This window comes from Sander lucioperca, chromosome 12, assembly GCF_008315115.2.
Source record: "Sander lucioperca isolate FBNREF2018 chromosome 12, SLUC_FBN_1.2, whole genome shotgun sequence".
NCBI lineage: Eukaryota > Metazoa > Chordata > Actinopteri > Perciformes > Percidae > Sander > Sander lucioperca.
The window spans coordinates 29,615,568-29,639,529 of record NC_050184.1 but is presented as its reverse complement, the minus strand read 5'-3'; the positions used below and the strand labels follow the sequence as shown (position 1 = coordinate 29,639,529).

Below are 23,962 nucleotides of genomic sequence, written 5' to 3'. Positions count from 1 at the left end.
TGTGGACCACTACCTGGTCACGAGCCTGAATAATTGAAGCCGTGTTATGAATAAATCAGAAAGTGTGGATGCAGTGTAGATACTCTGGCCCTGGTTGGGGCCATGGTTGATGACCTCATGTGACTGAGTGGGCGGGGTGCATCCTGCCTCCCCTCTTATCAAACTCCAGGAGCAGAGAGCCATCTCATGAGGAGGATGGGAGGGTTTCAGTGTACCAGTCTCTTTGCATCAGCATCAAAGAAAGATTTCCATGCCATGCTTGTCTGTGTGAGTGTGTAAATGGGTGTGTTTGCCCCTCCTCCTCTTCTCCCCACCTCCCGGTTTGTGCTTGGGAGCTTGCGTTGCTGAGGAGAGGAAGAGGTGGGACGTTGTCATAGTAACAGTGGTGGTGAGTGACCCAGTGGAGAGATGTGGTGTGTTTGTGCAGACGAGTGAGCTAACCAGACAAGAACAGTGTGTGTGATGAGGCTTAAAGTGGGGCCCAGGACTCGGGGATGATTGGGGCTTCAGTGGTCCCCTTCAGGGACACTGGAGAAGTCAGACTGGACTTGGTCCAATTCTCTGTCATCCTGGTCCAGGAAGCCAGCCAGACCAATGTTTATTCATTATGTGTGTGTGCTCACTTGAGTCTTCTATTGATAGTTTCCTGGGTGGGTTGGCTGCTTTGATGCTTCAAACGCCTCAGTAGGGGAGAGCTAACCACTCACCACAGGGCCTGGCCTGGACTCACCCCACCATCTGAATACTGGGCTTAGTACATATTCATACTGTAATAGAAATTCACTAAAAAGCAAATTGTTGTTATGTGTGTTAACTCTACAACAACCATGGAATATATCTCGAGCCTGACCTAGATCATTGCTTAATTCTTGCTCTTATTTTTGTACTCCATTTTATTTTGACATTGATTTACTTATTTTTCAGCTGTTTAGTATTGCTTTTCTTGCCATACATGTTTTTGCTTAATTTTTGTCTTTTATCTATTTATTTTTTACTGTTTGTGTATACATGGGGTGAGTTGGGATGGGTGGATCGTTGGGAAAATGGGGAGGATTTTTTTTTTTTTTTTTTAACGGTGATTTGTACAGACTTTAAACTTGTGCCAATGTTGTTGCACCAATACAAAATGTATTTTAAAAAAAAAAATAGCAAGTTGTAGACACTCGAGCTACAATGATTAGTTTATTAACCAATTAGTTGAAAAACTGAAAAATGAACCAGGAAACACTTTGATAATCGATTTAGGGCTGCAACTAATTTTTTTTTTTTTTTTTTTAACCTTTATTTATCCAGGTTAGTCGATTGAGAACACATTCACATTCACACACTCTTACACATTCATACCTGGAAGCTGCCCAGTACAACCACACTCTGATCTGCTGGCCACTGAGCAGCTCCACTGGAGCAGTTGGGGTTAAGGGCCTTGCTCAAGGGCATCTCAGTGGTGGTAATGAGGGAGGGACAAGCGCTGCTCTTTCACTTTCCCCACCCAGATTTTTATCCTGTCGCTCTGGGGATTGAACCAGCGACCTCCCGGTCACAAGCTCGCTTCTTTAACCTTTTAAGATCATTAGTTCTTAAAACTAATGATCATTTTCATTAGCAATTAATCTGGCAATTATTTTCTACATTCATTGATTGTTCTTTTGGTCTATAAAATGTCAGAAAATAGTGGAAAACGGACATCACAATTGAGCCCAAGCTGGTGTCATCAAATTGCTCGTTCAAATTTGAAAACGATCCATTTCTTATCACGTAAGACAAAATAAAGCTGTTTTTTTAGAATTTTGAAACATATTCATGCTTGAAAAATGACTTGAATAATCAATCAATTATCCAAATAGTTGCTGATTGATTTTCTGTCATTTCACTAATTGATTATTTCATTATGTATATTCTAATTATTGAATATTGACTATTTAATAGACTAATTGTTTCAGCCCTGAGTACAGTAATTGGTAAAGTCTAAGTCCAAGCATTCTCTGCTTCCAACTCCACGTAGGATTTCTCCGTTTCACGTAGTTGTAAATTAAATATATTCGATGGTTGTTGAACTGAAACAAGACATTGAAAGACCATGGATTGAGAAAATAATCGATGATAATAAATAATCATCAGTTGCAGCGCTAGTCGACTTCCTCTTATGCCGTATTACTGTATATGCTTTTCATCGTTTTTCATTGATCTGAGGAATGACGGCCTAAGCATTATCTAATTGTTATCATCTAATTATCTTATCTAACAACCTGGGCAATTGGACATTCAGCATACACCATTAACATTTCAAATTATGTGAGAAAGTTAAAATTAGAAAACTGAATTGTTCAATGAGAATTGTGTAGGAACTCCTGGCTTCAGCAGAGACTGTTTTAATGAATTGACCGCCTTTTTGTTAATCACCATACATTCTGTGTATTACTCCATACTAAGATATAGCCCCTAGTCTGCCCCCACTCATATTATGCTACCTCTCACCCGCGCTTCATCTTCCTATGTAGGTCAAATGTCGAATACAGTATATGTTTAGATGACTTCCTCTGACCCAGGCTCAGATGTGAGGGCGCTCTGCCATTAGCGTGAACTCCACCATGCACCGTAAGTTACCCTGGACAAATTCAAAGGTGACCGAGATAAATAAATGACATTTAATAAGAATAAAGGCAAAATATTTTGCCGTTGGACAGATATGGGCTTATATATTCAGACTGGAAATGGATCGTATGTGTATCTGTCAGGCTTGGTGTGAAGTTAAGTAAGAGCAGAAGTCATTTCTTGGGACTTGGTCACCTCATTATCAGTGATGCAGAGTTTCCCCTCCTTCCTCTGGGCACAACGCTCACAGTCTGCCAGCGTGCTCATTTATCCCCTCTGTCTGTCACTTCAGTGTCCAGCGCTTCCCTCAGCAGCACCATCAAACCCCCCCCCCCCTCCCTCTGCCTTCTGCTCTCTGCTCGTCCTCCAGCACGTGTTCCTGTCTCTGTCGTGCCAAGAAATGGTTGAAGCACATTTGAGGAGTCCTTGAGGAGATGTGTTATTTAAAGATGATTTGTTTGGGACTTCTTGCCTTTTATTAGGTTGTACAGCTGTAGATAGGTAGGAAAGGGGGCGGGGGGGAGAGGGGGGACAACCTGCACAAAGGGCAGCGAATCGGAATCGAACCTGGTCCGCTGCTAAGGACTCAGCCTTAGTACATGCTCTACCAGATGAGCTACCAGGGCTACCGACGCGTTGTTATTTAACAGAAGCATCATGAATTCTCTCTATTGTCATGCATTCGTGTTTGCAAATTCCAGGGTGTGTCTTATGTGGCTGCTGGAGCCATTTGTTTCAGTTGCAGAGATGGTATCTTAAGAGCTTAAAGGCTTTTAGGTTAGTTGTGTTTGGAAAGTCCCATTTAATTAAGTGGAATATGACGGGGAAACTAATCTTTTCTGTAAAAAGGAGAAAAAGTCCACTGTACACAGAATTACAGTCTATGGCAGGAAGCCAGTTAGACATTCATCACATTACAGGTCTGCAAGGTCTGTTAACTTTGGAATGTGTTACAGTGTCCAAATATAAATCCACTGTTAAAGTCAGCCTTTATGTTATTGTTGCTGTGCATTGAATAGAAAGCATTTCATATGAGTATTCACTGGGCCCTTTACTTTACAAATGGAAGAACATTCTAGGGATGCAACTTATAATTATAGAGATTTAGATAATTAGATTATTGAATTTTCTTTAAATTAAAGAGAAAATGCTTATCTGATTGTCCCTCCGGAATGCTGGTTTTGTCCGACCAACAGTCCTAAACCCAAAGATATTTAATTTAAATTAATATAGAAATGAGCAAAGCAGCTAAACGTAAAACTGCGAAGCTGGAACCAGCAAATGTTCTGCATTTTAGCTTGATAAATAACTTTTCTGTCAGTTGATTAATTAGTCGGTTAATTGACTACATTCAGCCCTACAAAACACACTTTAACAACTGTTACCCCCCCCATACGCCTTGCTCCCTTTTTATAGGCAGTATATAAGCATTTAATTAAAAAAAGTATGTTGTTGTAAGCAGCTCTAGGTTATCATTCATGAATGTATGCGTCAGGATGTCAGGCAGTAACGGTGGATGTGGGCACGCAGCGAGCATAGACAGCCCTTTGGCACACTAGCTGCAACAGCTGCTCAGCCCCCTCCTCCACTACCACCACCACCACCTCCCACCTCCCACCACTACTACTACTACCACTACCAGGGGCCAGGGTGATGTAACCGCTGCCGTGCTCTGCTGCCAGCCTGCATGTCACGTGACAGAGGTCGCTAGTCAAAGCGCGTTACCATCTCCCAGCCCCAGGTTGTGAGAATCATAACATCCTCTGTTCTCTCCATCATTTCTCATAAAAAAAAACTCACGTACTGTCCAGGAAGTCTTGGCTATGCTGTATGAATTCTAATCTCTTTCCCAGCGAGGCTGCTAGTCATTGGTGACATTTTGTGTAACAGCCTTCAGAGCTCTGTCTTGTTAGTACATGATTGTTTGACTGCTCAGATAAGGCCGATCCTGTTTTTATAGAGTGAGATTTCATGCTGCAACTCACAGAGTCCTTCTTATACAAGGATATGAAAGGGTTCACAAATTAATGTTTGTAGATTTTATTTTGCTGCAGGGCTATCCGTCTCCTAGAATTAGTTTGAAACCCGGTTACCCATTTTTAGTTCCCCTTATGCCATGTTTGACTCTTTTTTTTAATGACTTTAATGACATAATGTGTTGCATGTGGATATCAAACAATGCAACTCCTGTGCCTGCAGAAGCTGTAGAGTAGATTGAACTTGTTTTTCAAGTTGTGGCTTCTATATCCAAAAGCATGATTTTTTTTTTTTTTTTTTTTAAATGGCTTTCGATGAATAAATCGGCACAAATGCTTCTGAAATCAGGCAAGTGCTATGCACAAGTTTTGCCTGGTTATTGATGCTGACATGGTGACATGGCAGTTTTATAGTAGTGGCACTCAATGTGCTAAACATTTAAAGGTCCCACTTACTGTATAATGCAGATTAGACAAACTTTGTGTGGACTCTCCTGTATGTAGCAGCACATAAATATAGTATATTGCACAGGACAATTTCAACTGGAAAGTTGCACTAAATACTGTACGTTCTCCACGTAAATCCCAGAAATAAGAAATAAAGACTAAAAGTTGGGTCCACTATTTAAAGATTCTCCTGGACCATAGTGGGATTAACTTTTTTTTCACCCAGTAGGTGAGAAGATTATGTTTAGCAAAAGTAAAACAACAGACAATCCATAGTCAAAACTCAAGGGATGGAGGTGGTTGGTGGAGTTCCTGGAGAGGCCCCTGTGTGGATAACTTCCCGTAGCATTGCTTGCATCAGAGGAGGCAAGGCTCAATGTCTCATTGCGGCTTGTTTCCTATCAGTGAGTCAAGTGGCTGGTCAGCCATGTTTAATACGATCAGATGCTGGCTGACACATAGTTGTAAAACACTGACCACCACACTGGCAACGGAGACACAGGGCCTTGACATGATCATACTCAGTCCACGAGATGTCTTATGTTGCACTCCTGTTTTATATTGTGACAAAAGGCTTCATGTTTTTGAGTAATACAAAATATAAAATTCTCATTGGCCAGTTGTTTGAGTCAGTTGTGTTAGATGCTTTGTGTAAATCATTGTATGCTAGATTTACCTACAGTAGATTACCATTGAAGCAGCAGACCTGTATATTTGAGGAGGTGAATCATGCTAATGCAATCCCAGCGTGAATGTTTGCCAGTTGAAGTCATCTGAATCCTCCGTGTAAATCTCTCTAAAAAGCGGTGACAAATGCCTGTTGGTTTGTTACAGATGAAAGAGGGCATGTTCTTTTTGTGTGCGGTCCGGCCTCTTCTCTGTGAGAGTGTGTACATGGGAGTTTGTTTTGAGCCAAAGAGAAACAAGCTTACAAATCCCAAATGAAACCACCCAGGCAGTGAAAACTGAGGTCACTTTGGTTTAGTTCTCAGAGAAAGCCTGTTTTAAACTTTTTTTTTTTTTTTTTCATTAGTTTTGTTCAGTTAAGTTCACCCAAGAGAAGAGTGTCTCTCTCTTCCCCCCCGCCCCCCCCCCCCAGCCAGCCTCTGCGTCCCCTCTTTTGATAGGCAGGTGTCGTTTTGTTTTCTCTAAGCTCCACCTCCGCTCTCTCTGCTCAAGCTGTGACCTGCTTTACCAGTGTAGTACAATACTCTCTCTCTTTCTTTCTTTCTTTCTTTCTTTCTCTCTCTCTCTCTCTCTCTCTCTCTCTCTCTCTCTCTCTCTCTCTCTCTCTCTCTCTCTCTCTCTCTCTCTCTCTCTCTCTCTCTCTCCAACAATAAAGGTGATACCTGCTGATCCCATCTGGTGCCAGGTCTTTGAGAAAGTCTCATTTAAGGGACTACTGACACATTTATAATAATTATAATTTATACTGTTTATTGATCCCCAGTGGGGAAATTACAATTTACACTCTGTTTGTTAGAAATCACTACACACAGGCCTGAAATACACACACATGCTCAGGACCTATTCATGCACAAAATGGAGAGATGTCAGTGAGTGGGCTGCCAGTGCTGGACCAGCGGCCTGAGCGGTTGGGGGGGTACAGTGCCTTGCTCAAGAGCACCTGGCAGTGCCCAGGAGTTGAACTGGCATCCCCTCCAGCTACCAATCCACACTCTGTACTTTGGTCCGTCCCAACCCAAGTCCCTACGAACTGAGCTACTGCCACCCCCAAAACACCTGTCTAAAACTGCCCTGTTGCCCCCTCCACATGACGTCCTGTCTTCAATGGCACAGCTGGCATGTTTCTATGGGGAGTCCCCTCAAACTGGCATCATGCATGTCCATGTGGGGGGCCTCTCATGCCAGCTGTCAGCCCTTTATAGGTGGATCTGTGTGCCTGGAATGACTGACTCTCGGAGCATGTGGTTCCACAATAGCTGGCATTATCTGCCACACCCATGTATGCACAATATGTCAACAGAGCCAAAGAGCTGATTGCAGATTGCCAAGAATCACAGGTTTGCAATTCTGTCACATCTTGAGAGATTGAGAGCGGTGATTGTAATGCTGTTTTCCACTACTTTCCTTAGTGGGTTTTTCTGCACTACTGTTCCCTCGTGTCTAGTTACAACCCAGCAGCACAGACTTAATGATGACTATCCATGTTGTCATTGTGTGTAAACTGTTGGAGAGAGTATTCCCACGCCATAATCTCAGTTCAGCTCCTGATTTGCAGGGTTTGCCCCCTGCTGGCTGTTCATGATAGAGAGCATCAACATTGCTGGAGGTTCTCAGGTCTACTACACATTGATCTTGTTGCTACATGCAAGTCATTAGATCCACTGAGCACCACTTACTGATTTTACATTGTAATTACTGCTTTTAATTGCTGTTTGTCTTCTTGTCTGTTAGCGTGTTTGAAGATTTTTGAGATGAGATCGTTTTTGCTTTTGCACATAATTAATAACCATAATATGAAGTTGTTAAATTAAAGGACACCAGTCCATCTCTGGTTGTTGATAGGACTTTTATTCTGATCTTTCCAGCGTCCTCTCCTTACTATTTTTCTCTCAATTCCAGTGAGACAGTGTGTACCACAATACACACAGTATTGTTGAGTTAACATTACTCTCAGGCATTTACCCAGGCCATTTCATGCAGTCCGTCTCTCTCAGCTACCCTAGAAACACAACCGTCACAATGGTATGCATGTGGAAATGCAACACTCATCTCTTCTCCTTGACTTTTATGTCTAAAACTCCCATGATTGTTGCCTTTGGTATGCTCTGATGTGTGGGCAGAAATAGTACCTCATAAATGTGACAGCCCATCTTGACAGGGCAATCCTAATGGGCCAGGTCTCACCCCAACTACAACGATACAATGTAGAGCTGCAAAGATGAATCGATTAGTTGTCAACTATTAAACTAATCGGCAACTATTTTGATAATCGATTAATTGGTTTGAGTCATTTTTGAATGAAAACAATTTTAAATTCTCTGCTCCCAGCTTCTTAAATGTGAATATTTTCTAGTTTCTTAACTCCTCTGCGACCGTAAGCTGAAAATCTTTTGAGTTGTGGATGTAACAAGACATTTGAGGATGTCATCTTTGGCTCTGGGAAACACTGATCGACACCCGTCTGGGTGCCTCTGCCCCCCTCTGCTAGCACCCTGCGTCCCCTGGCACTCGGTGCCATCCCCGACACCTGTCGTCATTAGTCCATGCATGTCTGCCAGTCCTCCACCCAGACCCAACCCCTCCCCACTCTGCCACATATCCCCCCCGGGCCTCACTATGTGCTTCATCGTTGTTGGTGCTTTTTAATGTGTCTTAATGTGGCGGGCTCTTCGCACTGATTGGTTTAACCTCACGATGACTCCGCTGAGTCACCTGTTCTTCCTCATTAACAAACATGATTCAACCCATGTGCCTTCTCTTCTGATCTCCTTTTATTCATCTATGTGTCACTTTGTTTCCTGTGTGTGTCTGTGTCCCTTGCTGCTTCTCACCCATACATCCACCCCTAACAGAACAATGACAATGAGACGCCGCTGCACTGTGCTGCTCAGTATGGCCACACCCGGGTGGTGCGGCTGCTGCTGGAGGAGCTGACCGACCCCACCATGAGGAACAACAAGTTTGAGACTCCACTGGACCTGGCCGCACTATATGGCCGCCTGGAAGTAGTCAAGCTGCTGCTCTGTGCCCACCCCAACCTGCTCAGCTGCAACACCAAGAAACACACGCCACTGCATCTGGCCTCTCGGAACGGACACCTGTCTGTGGTGGAGGTGCTGCTGGACGCTGGCATGGACATCAACTACGAGGTGCGTTTCTGTCTGTGTCTCTGTGTGTCTGAACTTGAGTTTGCAAGTGTGTCTTGATGTGCTGTCATGCCCAAAATCATGTTGGGTAATTGAATCTGTTCTTGCAGCACTTCCTCTCGCTACTTCCTTACTAATGCTATGAGATTAAATGTAAAACTCTTAAGCTCTCAACTTGCAAAGGAACTGTTGTGGTATCAAAGCAGAGCTTGCCTTGCTCCCCCTGGTGGGCCCTGCAGCTCTGACTCTGTACCAAACTGTGCCATCCATCTGTCTGAAGCTACTTTCCCCTTTACTCTGTCCTCCTTTCCTCTGAATCAAGGATGGAGAGTCCTATCTAGTGTCCTTCAGGCCTTCCATCCTGCAGGTTTCAATTAACACGGCCCTCCGAGCTGGAAAATGATCTGCTTTGATTTCTCAACCACATAATTGTCAGTGAGGGAGTGGACTGGGTGATGGACATAAATCCGGAAGTTGCCATACTAGAGCTGTCACAATTCCAAATGTTGCTGTACATTTAATTGTCTCAGCAATAATCGCGATTAACAATATAATTGTCTCTTCCAGTCAAATTTAAAAATATTTTGCAAAATAGCCATCACTGCTTCTTTACTTAGAGTTTTTTCTAACTGTTTCCCCCTTTGTCGTTTTTGTTGCATGTATAGGGACAAGTGCCAACAACTAACAATTTAAATGATTATAAAGATTTATAGTCCTCTGGGGGAAAAAATGGTGGGGGTTGGTTAGTGCTGGGCAATATATTGATATTATATCGATATCGTGATATGAGACTAGATATCGTTTTAGATTTTGGATATCGTAATATCATAATATGGCATAAGTGTTGTCTTTTCCTGGTTTTAAAGGCTGCATTACAGTAAAGTGATGTACTTTTCTGAACTTACCAGACTGTTGTAACTGTTCTGTTATTTGCTTTTACCCCACTTAGTCATTATATCCACATTACTGATGATTATTTATCAAAAATCTCATTGTGTAAATATTTTGTGAAAGCACCAATAGTCAACCCTACAATATCGTTGCGGTATCGGTATCGAGGTATTTGGTCGAAAATATCGTGATATTTGATTTTCTCCATATCGCCCAGCTCTAGGGTTGGTGATCATGGGCAAAAAAAAGGTTATTTAATCAGCGGGTTTTTTGGGCCGGGAAACACAAGCATGGTCAATTTCTCTGGCTTGAGGCAGCTACAGCCCAGGATGTTTGGAGTTGCTATCGCAACAAGTGACAGCTTTAGCTCAACAGTCCGACCAATAATCACTTATAGAATTACAGTTTGGCATATCTAAACAAAATCACCAATTACCATCAACAGTCATACCCCTTAAGACCTTAGCTGATGTTGGCAATTAATTGTGGTTAAACAAAGAAACCATGATTATTTAAAAAAAAGAAAATGAGGCAATTTTGTAATAACTGATACAGGCCTATGCCATGTTTATCTTGCTAAAATGAGGGTGCTGGCAGTAATAGAAAGAAATAAGCATGAGCTTTTAATTTTCCTACTAATCAAATTTGTGTCACACATTGCTGTTTGTCCTCTGTCTCGACTCTCTCTGTGCCTCCTGGCTCTTTATGTTTCTGGTTTCTTTTTTCTGCTCAGACGGAGAAAGGCAGTGCTCTCCACGAAGCAGCCTTGTATGGGAAGACGGATGTGGTACAGAGACTTCTCAGTGCAGGTCAGACTTCAGTGCCATGCAAGCAACATTTGCATCACTTGCTGCTCTTAATCAACACAGCTTCCATGAAGTCAATTTAAATTAGCAAAAACCTACACATAACACTCGACCGTTCCTGTTGTTATTCGTCAGGTATCGATGTGAACATTGTTGACACCAAGGGCAAGACAGCACAGGACACTGTTAAGGACATGCCCTCCCAGAAAAGCAGAGAGATAGCTGCTTTGATCCAAGGTGAAGACCACATTTGAAAACCAAGAACTGTGACGGGAAGTATCCTCTTTATTTATGAAACATGAAAAAAAAATCTCCTTTCTGTTGCAGGTCACATGGCTGGAATAGCCCCTGTCATAGACCTCCCCCCTCCACCAATCCCTCCGCCTCAGGAGAGTCCCAGCCCACGGAAAAAGGGTAAGATTTAGCTGATGTTAGAAAAGTTAGGCAGTTTGAACTGTTATTAGCAGTGATTAAATCAGCAGTTTAAACAGGAAACAGAGCGTTACACAGAGATTTATCTTTTTGAAGGTCTCGTCTCGGTATAGACTGCATTTTTACTCGGTCTGGTTTCGGTCTCGGATAAAGAGGAGTCAAGACCACAACTGCCCTTTTTGATTATTTTATCAATGCATTTCTCATAATACACTTCTGGAAATAAAAGAGGTGAATGAAGAAGAATCTTAATTTGTTTTCTGTGGGTGTTTTTTATTTATGGGAATGTGGATCTTTCAGATTCATTTGAGGAGTGCCTATGGTTAGCATTTTCCACATTTTATCGTGTCATGCAGTGTGGGACTCGCACTGGTCTTGGTCTTGACTCGGTCTCGCCCTGCCTTGGTCTTGACTCGGTCTCGATACACTCTGGTCTTGGTGATGACTTGATCTCGGTTTAGGTGGTCTCGACTACAACGCTGCTGTTCAGCTAAGAACTTTGTTTGTCTTTGGCCTGTGTTATAGGTGACATGGAGAAGGTTAGCGAGCTGATCTCGGGGCTGGCCCCGAGGCCCGAGGAGGAGAGTCCCTACGAGGCTCTGTTTGAAGCCACCTCCTGTCACTCTCTGGACAGCCTCACCAGCGGCAAGTCCTCTGACCGAGACTCCGGACGGCCGGACAGTGAAGCTGGCAAGGTCAGCAACTGAAACTCACCCTCACACTCAAAGATACATACATGCAGGCAAAATGGTAAGCTTACCACAGGGTTTTATAGGATGAAATGCAGAACTCCCACTAGAGGGTGATAGTGGTCTTCTATCCACATGACTGGGCCTCAGGCCCCTCCAGCATTACACTTTCTGTGGTACACAGTGGATATGCAATGCAGTTCTTCACTTAGTTCTTGCAATGAACTGATGATAGATTGATTAGCAATTGTGTAGTTATCACTTCTTGTATTCCTGATCATTTACAGAAAGATCGCCCGGTCCACTCATCACATCCTGGTCATGAAGAAGAAGTGAGCTCCGAGGTGAGGAGCTAAGATCATACAGCCAGGAGAAGCGTGTTGCTACCTAACACCACAGATTCTCATATGTGCTGCATGTGAGAATCCCTTTAAAATGTAGCTCCTCTGAGAGGTTGGACATAAATTATTACAATGTCACAGGGGCAGCTGGAAAATGATTACCTGCCATAGAGAAAGCCACTTTTTCTTTTAGCCATAAACCTTTTAATGACTGTTCACGACCGCTGCTCAAATCGAATGATATATTCTTAATAAATATTCATCTGAGTGTGGTGTGAGACACAGGCAGCGGGGGGTGTAAAAAGAGAAGTGAAGTAGAAAAGGAGTAAAGACAAAATGAGAGAACCTGTCTGGCCTCAACTGCGGCTGACTACAGTATAGATGACGTTTTATTGAAATAACATTAAGGAATATTTTCATTACCAAAATATTTTCCGGCTTTGCGTTTTACTCGCCGAAGGAAATGATTGGATCATAAAATATAACCAGCTTTGGTGAAAGCTTAATAGCAAGTTACTCCAAGTCCCCTGTGCGTTAACATTGTACTTTTACCTTCCTTCCTTCTACTGTCTCCTTGCCTCTGCTCCCTTTGTGTCTTTTTTCTGCAGGCCCTGTATACTAATAGCAGTATTGATGAGAGAGGCGAGCCAGTGGAGGAGGAGGATCACACATATGAGTTGTTGCTGACTGCACAGACCAAACACACACCGCCCAGCCAGGAGTCCCAATCCAATAAAGGTAATAGTGTGTTTTAAAGTATAATCCAGCGGGAGGAAAAAGTGTGCATTTCCAGTATGTGCTTCTTTAAATGAGATTTTTATGTTCCTGAGTAAACTGCATAGCCTCACTTTACTGCTTTTACATATCAGTGACGCCTCATTCCTGGCAGTCTTACAGTAGCATTGGTGAAGAGCTGGGGCCATTATTCAGAATACTTCTTAAAACTCCACTGATTCCGTGGCCGGGTTGGCTCAGTGGGTAGAGCAGGCGCACATGTACTTAGAGGTTTATGCCTCGACGCAGAGGTCCAGGGTTCGAATCCAGGGTTCGAATCCGACCTGTGACGATTTCCTGCATGTCTTCCCCCTCTCTCTCCCCCCTTTCTCACGTAGCTGTCCTTTCAAAATAAAGGCGGAAAAAAGCCCAAAAAATAACCTTAAAAAAAAAAAGCTCCACTGATGCCGTCCAAGCACAACAGAACCTGAATGCATTCCTATCCTCATTAGCAAGAGCGCCGACACCCACATGATTAACCTCTGCTGTGTGTGTGTGTGTGTGTGTGCTGCACATGAGCAGAAATGTCCTTCGTTGTGGCCGATGAATGGCAATGCATGTAATTGGATTAAATGGGATTCAATTAGGAGGTCATTTTGATCCCTGGCTGTTAATGTAGATGTTTTAAAAACATCCCCTCGGGCCCTGCAGCTTAGTCAGCCTCACTAGCACCATTAGAAAACGTCACTGAGCTGAAGGGTTGGAGTTTAATCGCTGATGTCATCATTCCTCCCCCTATGTGGATAAATGATGGGGTTGGAGAAAAGGGATCCATGACTGTTTTGCATCCTCCACCCTTGAGTTGGACAGAAATGTCAAACGATTAGTTTCCCATCTCTTTTAAAACTGCTTTATCACGTCTGCATAGTAGATTAATCTAAAGTCTGTTGGACTCGTAGCTCGATATGTTGTGATGCATAATACATGATTTTATTATACATCACATTCACTTCGTCGTAGCATAATGTCTGTCCTGACAATCAAACGTGGCAATACATTATCTGTCTGAAGATATATTGAGTAATTGAACTCTGAATGGGCCAAGATCATCTTTCATCTGCCCAAACGGTCTCCTAACTCTCTATGTGTTTTCTATCTCCTTAGATGAGAACACCACTATACAGTCCTCCACCAGTGCCCTACCTCAGGTAACTCTGACATTCTTCTTTTTATCCTTCTCATATGTTTTGCATCTTTACCCCTACGTCAAACTGTAGGTTCAGTTTTGGCAATACTTTTGTCTCATTCTTTATTGCCTGCCAGTTGTAAAAAAGCCATATGGATGGAGTTTTGACAGTCGGAGAACAGTATCCCAGCTGCAGTTTTAATTTTAGCATATCTGGAGCGTGACCATTTGACCACAGCAGGTTATATAATAAAGATGAAGGCCTCTTCACAGTCCGAGATTTGAGTCATATGTCAGCAGAAGGCAGACGTCGTCTTTAACTGGCCCTCATAACTGGGTGTCTATGTGAACCCGATTGTTCTATCTATTGTCCTATCATATCTTGTTTTATTGCCTTTTCAAATGTTTTTATTATTGCTGTCCCACCTGCTGCCCACAATATCCACTCACATGTTTTATTTCAAGCTCCGGTGTGGATTAGCTGTGCTCCTCAGCTGCCTAATCATAATAAATGAGCAGCATGGTGTCCTCTCTGCTCTAATCTACAGCCTTGTGAGCAAAGCTACATTATGGCTGATGTGGGCGAACCTGCCACCAGTACTGCAATGCAGGCATCAAATGGATAGCATCTTTGTTTAATGTTAAGCTAGCTGAATGATTAGCCAGGGCTATTAATTGGGTAACTGCAGATGCTAATATGATTGTGTTTGGGAGGTAAGATTCGATTGGCTGGTGTAAGTAAACTCTTCTTTTTTTTTTTTTTTTTTTTTTTTCCCCACTTTAGCGTAAACCCACTGCCCCAAGCGACCTCAGAGCCCCAAGCAGGACGAAAGACACCCTGCACCTTCCTGGACGGGTGAGCCCACGGGCACCAGGAGGTGAGTTTGACGACTCTCCTCAGATTTTAGTACCCTAATAAAGAACAGCAACTGCTGGCAATGCTGCAATGGTAGGCAAAGATGGACAGGACACACCAGACTTGGAAAAACACAAGCCAAGCATGTCAATGAAATGGGAGAAATGCATTTTGAGTTTGCAGGGGGAGCTGGGCAGGCGTGGATTAGCACTGCCAGGGAATGCATGATTGGCATTCTGGAGCAGCAGAGTGGATTTGACTTGTCGGGAGCAGGCTGATTGACATTCCCTGGCAAGTAGAGAAGACTCATTTCATTGCCAATATGAAACAGAATCTTTGATCAGATTGTGACATTCCTATCTCAGATCCACATCACGCTTAAATCTGGATATGTCCCGTCATCCAGTCAAGCATGGAGTGGAGGTAAGGCGCATGGGCTCTGGGTTTTTGCTGACACCCATACAGATATCTTTATTGGATAATTCGTTTTGTGGCATGCTTGCTAAAGGAACTGTAGGAAGAAGCATGGTAGGCAAGCTGATTTGATGGTGCTGTTTACAGGAGGAATTAGGCAGGTTTTTTCATAGTTGTTGGGGTGCTTGTTTAATTCTTTTCCTACTGTGGTTGTGGGAAAGAGTTTGAAGTTATTTTGTTCCAAATTATTTCTAGATGGACTGCAGCAACATCGAAATAACTGATGATGATGATTGTTAAAGCTTTAGTGCGTAACTTTTTGATATTAACGAACGTCCGTTACATTCAAGCCATTGCCAAATGAGTTGCTACAAAACTAATTAAGACTATCAGCTCCACACAACTCTCTGTATTTGTCAGTATGGCTGTGTTCAGAAACACGCAGAAAATCGAGTGAAGGTGATTACCTCTTCTGAAGAGTTCATCATGTTTTTTTAATCCTCCGTGTCCTCCTTGGCTACTAGTAACTGTGTGGAGGAGGGGTCCGGGGGGGGGGGCAATCACGGAAGGCTTGTATCATGTGGACACGCCGACAGTTTTGTTGTCATTACTTAGAATTCCTCATGGGGAGACAGAAACTACGCACTATAGCGTCAAAACTAAGAGGACACATTTTTAGCATCGACTTTCGTGCATGTAGTCCTGGTATGGTCTCCTTTCCCTTTTTTAAAGCCACAAAAACCACAAGATTTTTTATATGCGAATAGTACCTCTTTGTGATTGTGCACGTCAGCAAGTTATAGTTAAATGCACGGTTCCCACTTTGGTTTTACATAAACCCGGACAGCTTGCTGAGCCTAACCGTTTAGTTCTGCTCCCGTGCACGTGGTTTATATTGTGATTGAGGCGATCTGAGGTCTGATTACCCCCCCCCAGTGTGGACAGTCAGGGACCAGACATCAGCACTCTGTGGCAGGTGGAGGAGATATGCGCGGTCAGCGATACCAGGGTGTTTATCATCCGTCCCAAACACATTGCTGCTTTCAGCAGGAATATAGTGTTTCCCAACAGGTTTCCACCTCTGTGTTTTGTTTTATAGGGTTCCCAAGGGATATTTCTCATGAGTGGTAACGTACCAGGATTCTCCACAGTTATAACAAACATGGGGTTTCCATAGTACACAATTAGGAAGTGCGATAGTGAAGAATCAAATCTAACCTTATTAAATACTTCCTGCTCATTTAGTTTCACAGTCATGCATTCTTTTCTTCACACTGGATGTGCAGCTTTTATAGTTTTAGTTCCCTTTCATGCCAAGAAGCACAAAATGGTCCAGCCAACGCTTTGAATGGTTGCTTCACAAATGTACAGGTGTTTGAATCTGCAATGCCACAGATGGATGCAGAGAGGCTGGGGATGGAAAGCACATGTTTGGCAACAAAATCTCCCACAACAACCTTCAGATTTAACAAGATGTATCAGTTTATGTACCATAGTTGTTAACGTGTTTGGGAGTAGAGCTGCAAAGATTAATCTATTTAGTTGTCAACTATTTTGATAATCGATGAATCAGTCATGAGTAATTTTTTATTAAAAAAGAAATTCTCTGGTTCCAAAAACACAACAAAACAAGACATCATCTTGGGCTTTGAAAAAAACACAGATTAACATTTTTCACAATTTTCTGACATTTTATAGACCAAACAACTTATCAATTAATCAAGAAAGTAATCGACAATACAAATAATTGTTAGTTGCAGCCCTATTTGCGAGTGGTTGTAATGACTAGTTTCACCCATGTAATTGGTGCCTTTCACATTTTACATGATGCTATATCCTATAGTGTGTATGTCTATGCTGTTGAATGTGATAACGGGGACTATTGTTCTTTGTGGACTGGCACTGCAAATAGAAGCATTTGTTTACTTGCTTTACTGTAAATGTCCAAATATCAATACGATGGCCTTTAGTTCCTTATTGACTTTCTGCAGTACATGACCCAGAGGTAAAAATCTCTTTGAATCTACAACAAAAAACTAGTTTTTACAGATGGAGCACGCATTGACTTTGGGCTACGTGGATGGAAGATTGGCAGCCAGCACCAACACTGCAGTGTCTGCAAAACAAACTTGACATCATTAGTAAGACATGGAGCCTTCGTTGCCAAACAAAATACAACACATCCCACCTCCGTAGTGACCTCACCCATCTATAAGGTCTGCAATAACATCACAATGTGTCTGTGCACATTTAGAACTGTATGAGCAGGGGGTGCAGTGGTCTCTGCAAGGGTTAACACGATGTGAGATTGTTGGAGCCACATTGATGTGCTCATAGGGCGTTCACACTCCCTAGCTGCCAAGGAGAGGGTGGGCGTCTGGCTGTGGTCTTGACATATGCACGCAGTACACTCACTCACCCCGTAGAACACACACAAACACCCACGCACACACTTTTTCAAGATGTGCAAGTGTTTAGAAACTTGTGAAATGGGAGTTCAGGGCGCTGTTTGGCACATTTCCTCGCACTGCAAATGGTCCCTGAAACGGTAATGGGGCAGTTTGGTGAAGTCAGAGTGAGTTTGCGTGTCAAACAGTTGAGTGGGTATGCTTCCTCCCCTCGTGTACTGCAGATATGACTCCTTCGCAGCCAGCTCTTTTGATGTTTTCGGTCTTTGAACAGCAGGTTGAGAGATAGCAGAGACAAGCCACAAATGGTTAGCAGAACGTTTGCTGAAACTCTTCTGTGAAGGACAACCAAGTGTTGCAACAGGTCCCTACTTTTCCTGTGGTGTCGCTGCCCCAGATTCGCTGTCACCGAACACCCTGACCCTGTCACCCTGGCAGAGATGGTCCACACACACACACACACACACACACACACACACACACACACACACACTCCCTCCTTTACCATGTGTCACAGGGCTAATTATCAGGAGTCTGGCTGCAGGAGGATACAGCGATTCAAATTTCCATTCCTGAGCCATCATTGGGGGCTAGAATTAGAAGCCAGAAAACACTGAGGGCTGCTGGTCACACAGCAGACAACAACCCGCATCACTACAGTGCAAAAGGAAGATGACTACAGAACCACACGGACTAGTTATTTTCTAAAGCCACTGTAGATGACAACAGCCACTGTCATCCCATGGCTGATTTGATTGTAGAAAAGAGGCTTAGGTGGCAGTAATTCCTCAGAGAGAGGGAGGAGGAAAATCTAATTGTTTTTAATTGCTCTTGCCATTCAGTCTCATTAAGGAGTTGTTTTCGTTGGAGAAGGCAGCCGACGTGAGTTTCACTCCTCTTGGTATTATTTCAGAGTCTTGTTCATTTTCTGTTTGCATAGTCTGGTACGTTTGTTGTGTCCTGCTATTGGTGGTGTAGTTATGTAAGTGTTTGCAAGCAAGTTTAGTCAGTAGCTTGGGGGAATTCTTAGTGTTGTGTCATTTTGGGGAAAATGGACCTAACAGACAAGAGGGCCTGTGAGGTGAGGCCAGTCACAGAGATGACTAGCTTCAATTCCCTGTGACATAATACAGGCAGTCAGGCACCAGCAGATCGTCGTCAGACGACTGCAAGCTGGGTTTGGAATTTTGTTATTTCTCCAGCCAACATACGCCTTCTCCTTACTCCATCTCTCCTCTCTCTCTCTTTTCTCTCTCTGTCACTCCTGGTAGGAAACAATTACAGATCTGTTTCTGGGCTTGTGTGGGTGGTTTCTTATTAGCTCTAAGGATCTGCCCCTCAGTTAGAAGCCCTCTTTCCAGCCCTCACAAACTGCTCTCTTTCTTCACTGACTCTGTACATTCCTTTTCTCTTTCTCTAGATAACTCGCAGCTCAGCCAGGATCAGGGAGCAGGTGTCCCGGAGGTGTTCACTGGCCTGCTGCACGGATCCTCCCCTGTCTTCGACAGCCGCGAGGAACCCTTCAGGCTTCCAGGTGTTGCGCCATCCAGCCAGGTCCAGCCGGAATCAAGAAAAACTGCCAAAGTAAAAGCGGAAGTAGCAGCAGCGGCACCGCTACCTAGCCGCCCCAGTATGGCCGCCATCCTGACAGACTGTGATCCAAAAGCAATTTATGCAACTGTGAACAAGGAGCCCAGGGACTTGGGGGCTGGGGCAGTGTGTGCCGTTAGGATGCGCCCTCCTGGGGACCTGAAACTGGCACGCAGCCTCTCCAAGTCTGACTCCGACTTGCTCGTGTCGCCCCCTAGTGAGGAGGACGGGGGGTTGGGAAACCGAAGCGAGTCTGTTTCTAACTGTAGCACTGGCAAGAAGAGGCTTGAGAAATCTCCCTCTTTCACCTCAGAATGGGACGAGGTAAGGGTTTGTTCTTTCTCTATTTGGGACATAAAGTACTTTTTTTTTATTGGGTCTATCTTTTGATGCTGTAGGCTTTGCTTATACTGCACAAAGCAATACTGTAGACTACAGGTCAATATTGACTAATGTAAACGGTTTTTGAAGGTGTTTTAATGTGTTCAAATGCAACAGTTTCTTCAATAATTTAACTACAATATGTTTTATCAGCATATAGAAAAAAACTGTTGGATAAAATCTTTTCTGAAAAACTAAAAAACTTGGCACCAGGAACCTAATATACAAAATAATAATAATTATATATATATATATATATATTCTATATGTAGAAAAATATATTGAAACTGAGTTAAGTCAGTGTTGTTTCTAAAAACTTCATGAGAAGCCATAGGAAGCAAAAAAATAATTTTGTGTAGAGTGCATGCATTATGATGGCCTGGTACAATAATACAGCAATTCATTGATTGAGTCTCTTATTTCAACAGTAGATTCAAAGCATGACTCCAAATACAGGCAGCAGGTTTTATGAACATATTGTCTCTTGTGCACAAGCCCCATTTGTTAGGCTGAAGTCAGCCTGTGGATGTGCCACAGCCACAATACATTTGTCCACAACTACAAAACCGAATGTTGAATGATAACCTCAGTACCAACCGTAAACAACTCTGTTGACTGTAGTGAACTTCTGTAAACTCAAAGCTCACCTGTTGTCTTTCGGGGGACACTGTGCAATTTCAGCTCTACCTTGTTTTGAACACAAACCTCCAGCAAACACTATGACTGATGGGGAAAGTGTCCCTACATGTAAATAGTGAAGGCCTTTATAGATATGTACAGTTCATTTCTCATGAAATTAATATTTGCCTATGTTGTACCCAAAACGTATTGAATATTCTACTTGGCCTTACATTGGTCTATCTTTATTTTCTCTATCGTGTCATGTGGTTGTTATCACGGTGGATATTCATAACTAAATATACCCTTCCATTCAGCACTTTAATGCTTTCTCTAGGACGTAGATATAGAGCTGAGCCACAGAGAGAAGAGATTAGAGGAGACAAGACGATGGGGATAAATTGGCTGAGGAGCTGAGAGAGTAAGACAAGAGACAGAGATTTGGAAATTGAGATTCAGAGAGAACATACAAGCTGCAGATCTGTTTCCCTTCAGCTCGTGTCTCCTTCTCTTGCAAAGGCTTTGGAAAGCAACCAGAGTCTCTGTAGAGACAACCCATCATACAAACAAAGACAGCAAACACAACACACCGCTGAACAAGTATAAGATCATTCCAAGACTAAATAAGTTCTCTCTAAAATCCCTATTAGTTTGCTGGACTGCTTGCTTGAGATACACAAGAAGCATCACTTGCATCAGCACTTTTTAACATTATATTAATATTTATGGTGTGTTTAGAGCACATATAACAGTGAATGAGCAGAAGTATACAGTCATACAAGTTAACATGGTTTCCTCTCCATGCTCCTTCACCATTTTCTTACAACAATCATCTTATTGTTACTAGGATTAATGATATCCTCCAAGCTTCTCAATTAAGTATTGGCAATAAGCTATCCTCTCAGTAGTCTATATCGATGACCGGATGTCCCACACCTTCCGCTTTGTTTTGCCATTCTGAACTCCGGTCGATATATGAGGACTATGGTTAACTGCTCCTCAGATCTCTGCAGGGTAAATCCAGACAGCTAGCTAGACTATCTGTCCAATCTGAGTTTTCTCTTGCACGACTAAAACAACTTTTGAACAAGTACATGTTCCACCAAAACAACTTCCTTCCCGAGGCTATTTTGCAGAGGCGCTTGGCGCCGCCCAAGATGATTGTGATTGGTTTAAAGAAATGCCAATGAACCAGTGCACGTTTTTCTCCCATCCTGTAATGCTGTGTGGACTAGCCAGACCCTCCTTCGCAGCGCAGTGGAGGATGGTCTGACAATGCGAAACTATCCTCTCAGTAATGTTCCCTCCCATTGTTTGTATTCTGCTCTGTTTCTGCTGTTGAGCACATGCATCTCTTTTACAACTCTCCTACACTGCTGTACCACAGCGCAGACTAGTCCACGAGAGATGTCTACACGTTGCATTTATGATGCCAGACCATCTAGAGCAAATCATGGGCTCAGATAGCATTGCTAATGCCTTCTCTCCGCCGTGTGGAGATCGTGTTGCTGCCCAGTGTTCCTTTACATGACCCTATCAGAACAGCCCCAGTGAGCCGAGATAATGGCGGCTCTCAGGTCGATATCTTGGCGGCTCTGGGTAGTTTTTTTTTTTTGGGTTGCGGTTGGTCGGAGTTGTCCACTTCTTTGATCGCCTCAATAACCTCTTCAGTATTGAGGTGGGCAGAGCAGGCCTGATTTGTGGATGTTGTGATTCTGTGTGAGGAAATTGAATGGAATACAAAATATGCCACAAAGTTTTGATAGGTTGTTGACAAGCAACACTGATGAAGTTATTAGATAGTGGTGTGCTGAGATTTTCTGGCTTCTCGGACTCTTTTGTTTTGTTTTTTGTTGCCACATCTGTGCTTGGGACTACACAACACACAACAAAACCTGAATTATGTATTATTGTTGCAGCATTTTGCATCGCTGTATAATGTTTATGAACTCCTCACTAGACATTATTGTTGGATCCTTTGTCTAATGAGCTCATTTGCTCATTTGTACTGTGCAAGTGCAACTTTATTATTTATTTCAGTTAACGTGCAGCCATAAAATTGTGCCAGATGCTGTGTTTATGTCGCTGCAGTTCTGCACCCACTGCGCTCAGGGTGATAACTGTCATGCTAGCCCACAGCTAGGAGGCTGTAGTTAAGAGAATGTTTTTGAGGGGCCTTTATGTATGGCGGCGAATTGACCCAATGTTTGTTCTGTCTGGAAATACTCCCATCAACATTCAGACGGAGAGGGGCCTCTTACAGACGCTTGTCAAAGTTCAAAACACTTTTCTAGCCTGAAGGCAAAGCACAACACCTTAGCAGCATGACTCATTTATTCTTGTGTACATCAGTGTAACCTTGTCTTTGGAAAATAATATGTGTGAGCACCATAAGGAAGGTTTCTAGCCTTGATCTACTTCAGTATTGCCAGACGTTCACAAACATCAACGTCATTTAGTTTGTTTTGTCAAAGCCTGCCAAGGAAACACTCACTGATAATTGAAGGTAGTATTTGACTAAAGGTTCTAACAAAAGCTGACCATCAGACCTTCTCTGTAATCAGTCCGTAAATTCTATAGTAAAGAATGCCTCCATTATAGCGTGCAATACCAATCAATACCATATTATTGGATAAATCGGACAGGCTGATAAATCAGCTGATAGCAGATAAATTGGTACCTGTATATATGACAGCCAATAAATGAAGAAAATTAAGTACAGAAATGCCAAAGATATGATTTAAAAAAGGCTCTCCATTCTATAGTTTGTCCACCAGAGAGTAGTAGCAAGTTTATTTTTAATCTGTGAAATGTCCTGCCCAGTACATTTTTTGATCACATTTGTTAAAAAAAACTAATTTAAGGAAACCTTATCAAAAATGTTTATTGGGTTGTGTAAAGCTGGCTGATATTTCATTATGTCAATATCATATCCGCCTTATAAATCCTGTATGGGTTAGACTAGTAGTAATGTACTGTTTCAACTGCTCTGTATTATGTTTGTATATAGTATGGCTGCAACTAAGTATTATATGGACAAATATAAATACTTAAATAGGCTTATATAATTTTTGATTTCTCTGTTAATCTTTAATTTTGTCATTAATTATGTAGTCAATAGATGTCACAGAGTATAGCCCAGCCAATTCTGGATTTTTGTGGCCGATACAGATATCGAAATTAGGGATTTTAAGATATCTTTTAACGATATATTGTGCGATATATATATATATATATATATATATATATATATATATATATATATATATATTTTTTTTTTTTTTTTTTTTTTTTTTTATATACATAAACACATAACCTAAACAATCATTCTTGATACAGAACCATTAGAATTTTTTTATTATTTTTTTTTAAATAAGTGTGACCTAAAATCAAGGGGGTAAGCCTCTCTCCACAACACCTCCTATGGCACCATTTTGATGCTAACAAGCACTCACCCGCCGTTAGCATTCCATTGACTGCCATTCATTTTGGCGCCACTTTCACAGCAAATAACTTTACATCTGAAGCGTTTAAAGACTTTATTTGTCCATTGTTTATTTCTAAAGAAACACGACAATGTATAAAAAGCTCCATTACCTTGTATCTCACGTTATGACTCCGTAGCAGACATTTTTGTAAAAATATGCTAACGACTGTGTCATAACCACGCGACTTACTGTCACATATTAGAGGAATTACCGTATAGTACAGGAGAAGCTCGCAGGCAGTTTCAACTTACATTAGCTGTTTAAGTTTAATTACTAATGTTAACTAGCATTTTAGTTAGT

The 23,962-nt window shown here is 42.4% G+C and overlaps 1 protein-coding gene across 13 annotated transcripts in view; it reads left to right on the top strand.

The window, feature by feature from the left end:
• The window catches only part of LOC116062200 (ankyrin repeat and SAM domain-containing protein 1A-like), a 73,435-nt gene that overhangs the window by 16,856 nt on the left and 32,617 nt on the right, over positions 1-23,962 (top strand). For 12 of the 13 annotated variants that reach the window (XM_036008472.1, XM_036008471.1, XM_036008479.1 and 9 more), the window contains 10 exons: positions 8,555-8,851; positions 10,473-10,548; positions 10,681-10,782; positions 10,873-10,959; positions 11,503-11,672; positions 11,954-12,010; positions 12,616-12,745; positions 13,886-13,929; positions 14,692-14,785; positions 19,006-19,499. In XM_036008472.1, coding sequence (XP_035864365.1) covers positions 8,555-8,851; positions 10,473-10,548; positions 10,681-10,782; positions 10,873-10,959; positions 11,503-11,672; positions 11,954-12,010; positions 12,616-12,745; positions 13,886-13,929; positions 14,692-14,785; positions 19,006-19,499 — 1,551 coding nt within the window. Of the gene's footprint in view, positions 1-8,554; positions 8,852-10,472; positions 10,549-10,680; positions 10,783-10,872; positions 10,960-11,502; positions 11,673-11,953; positions 12,011-12,615; positions 12,746-13,885; positions 13,930-14,691; positions 14,786-18,240; positions 18,468-19,005; positions 19,500-23,962 lie in introns of those variants that run through there. The other variant, XM_036008476.1, reaches the window with a different exon arrangement.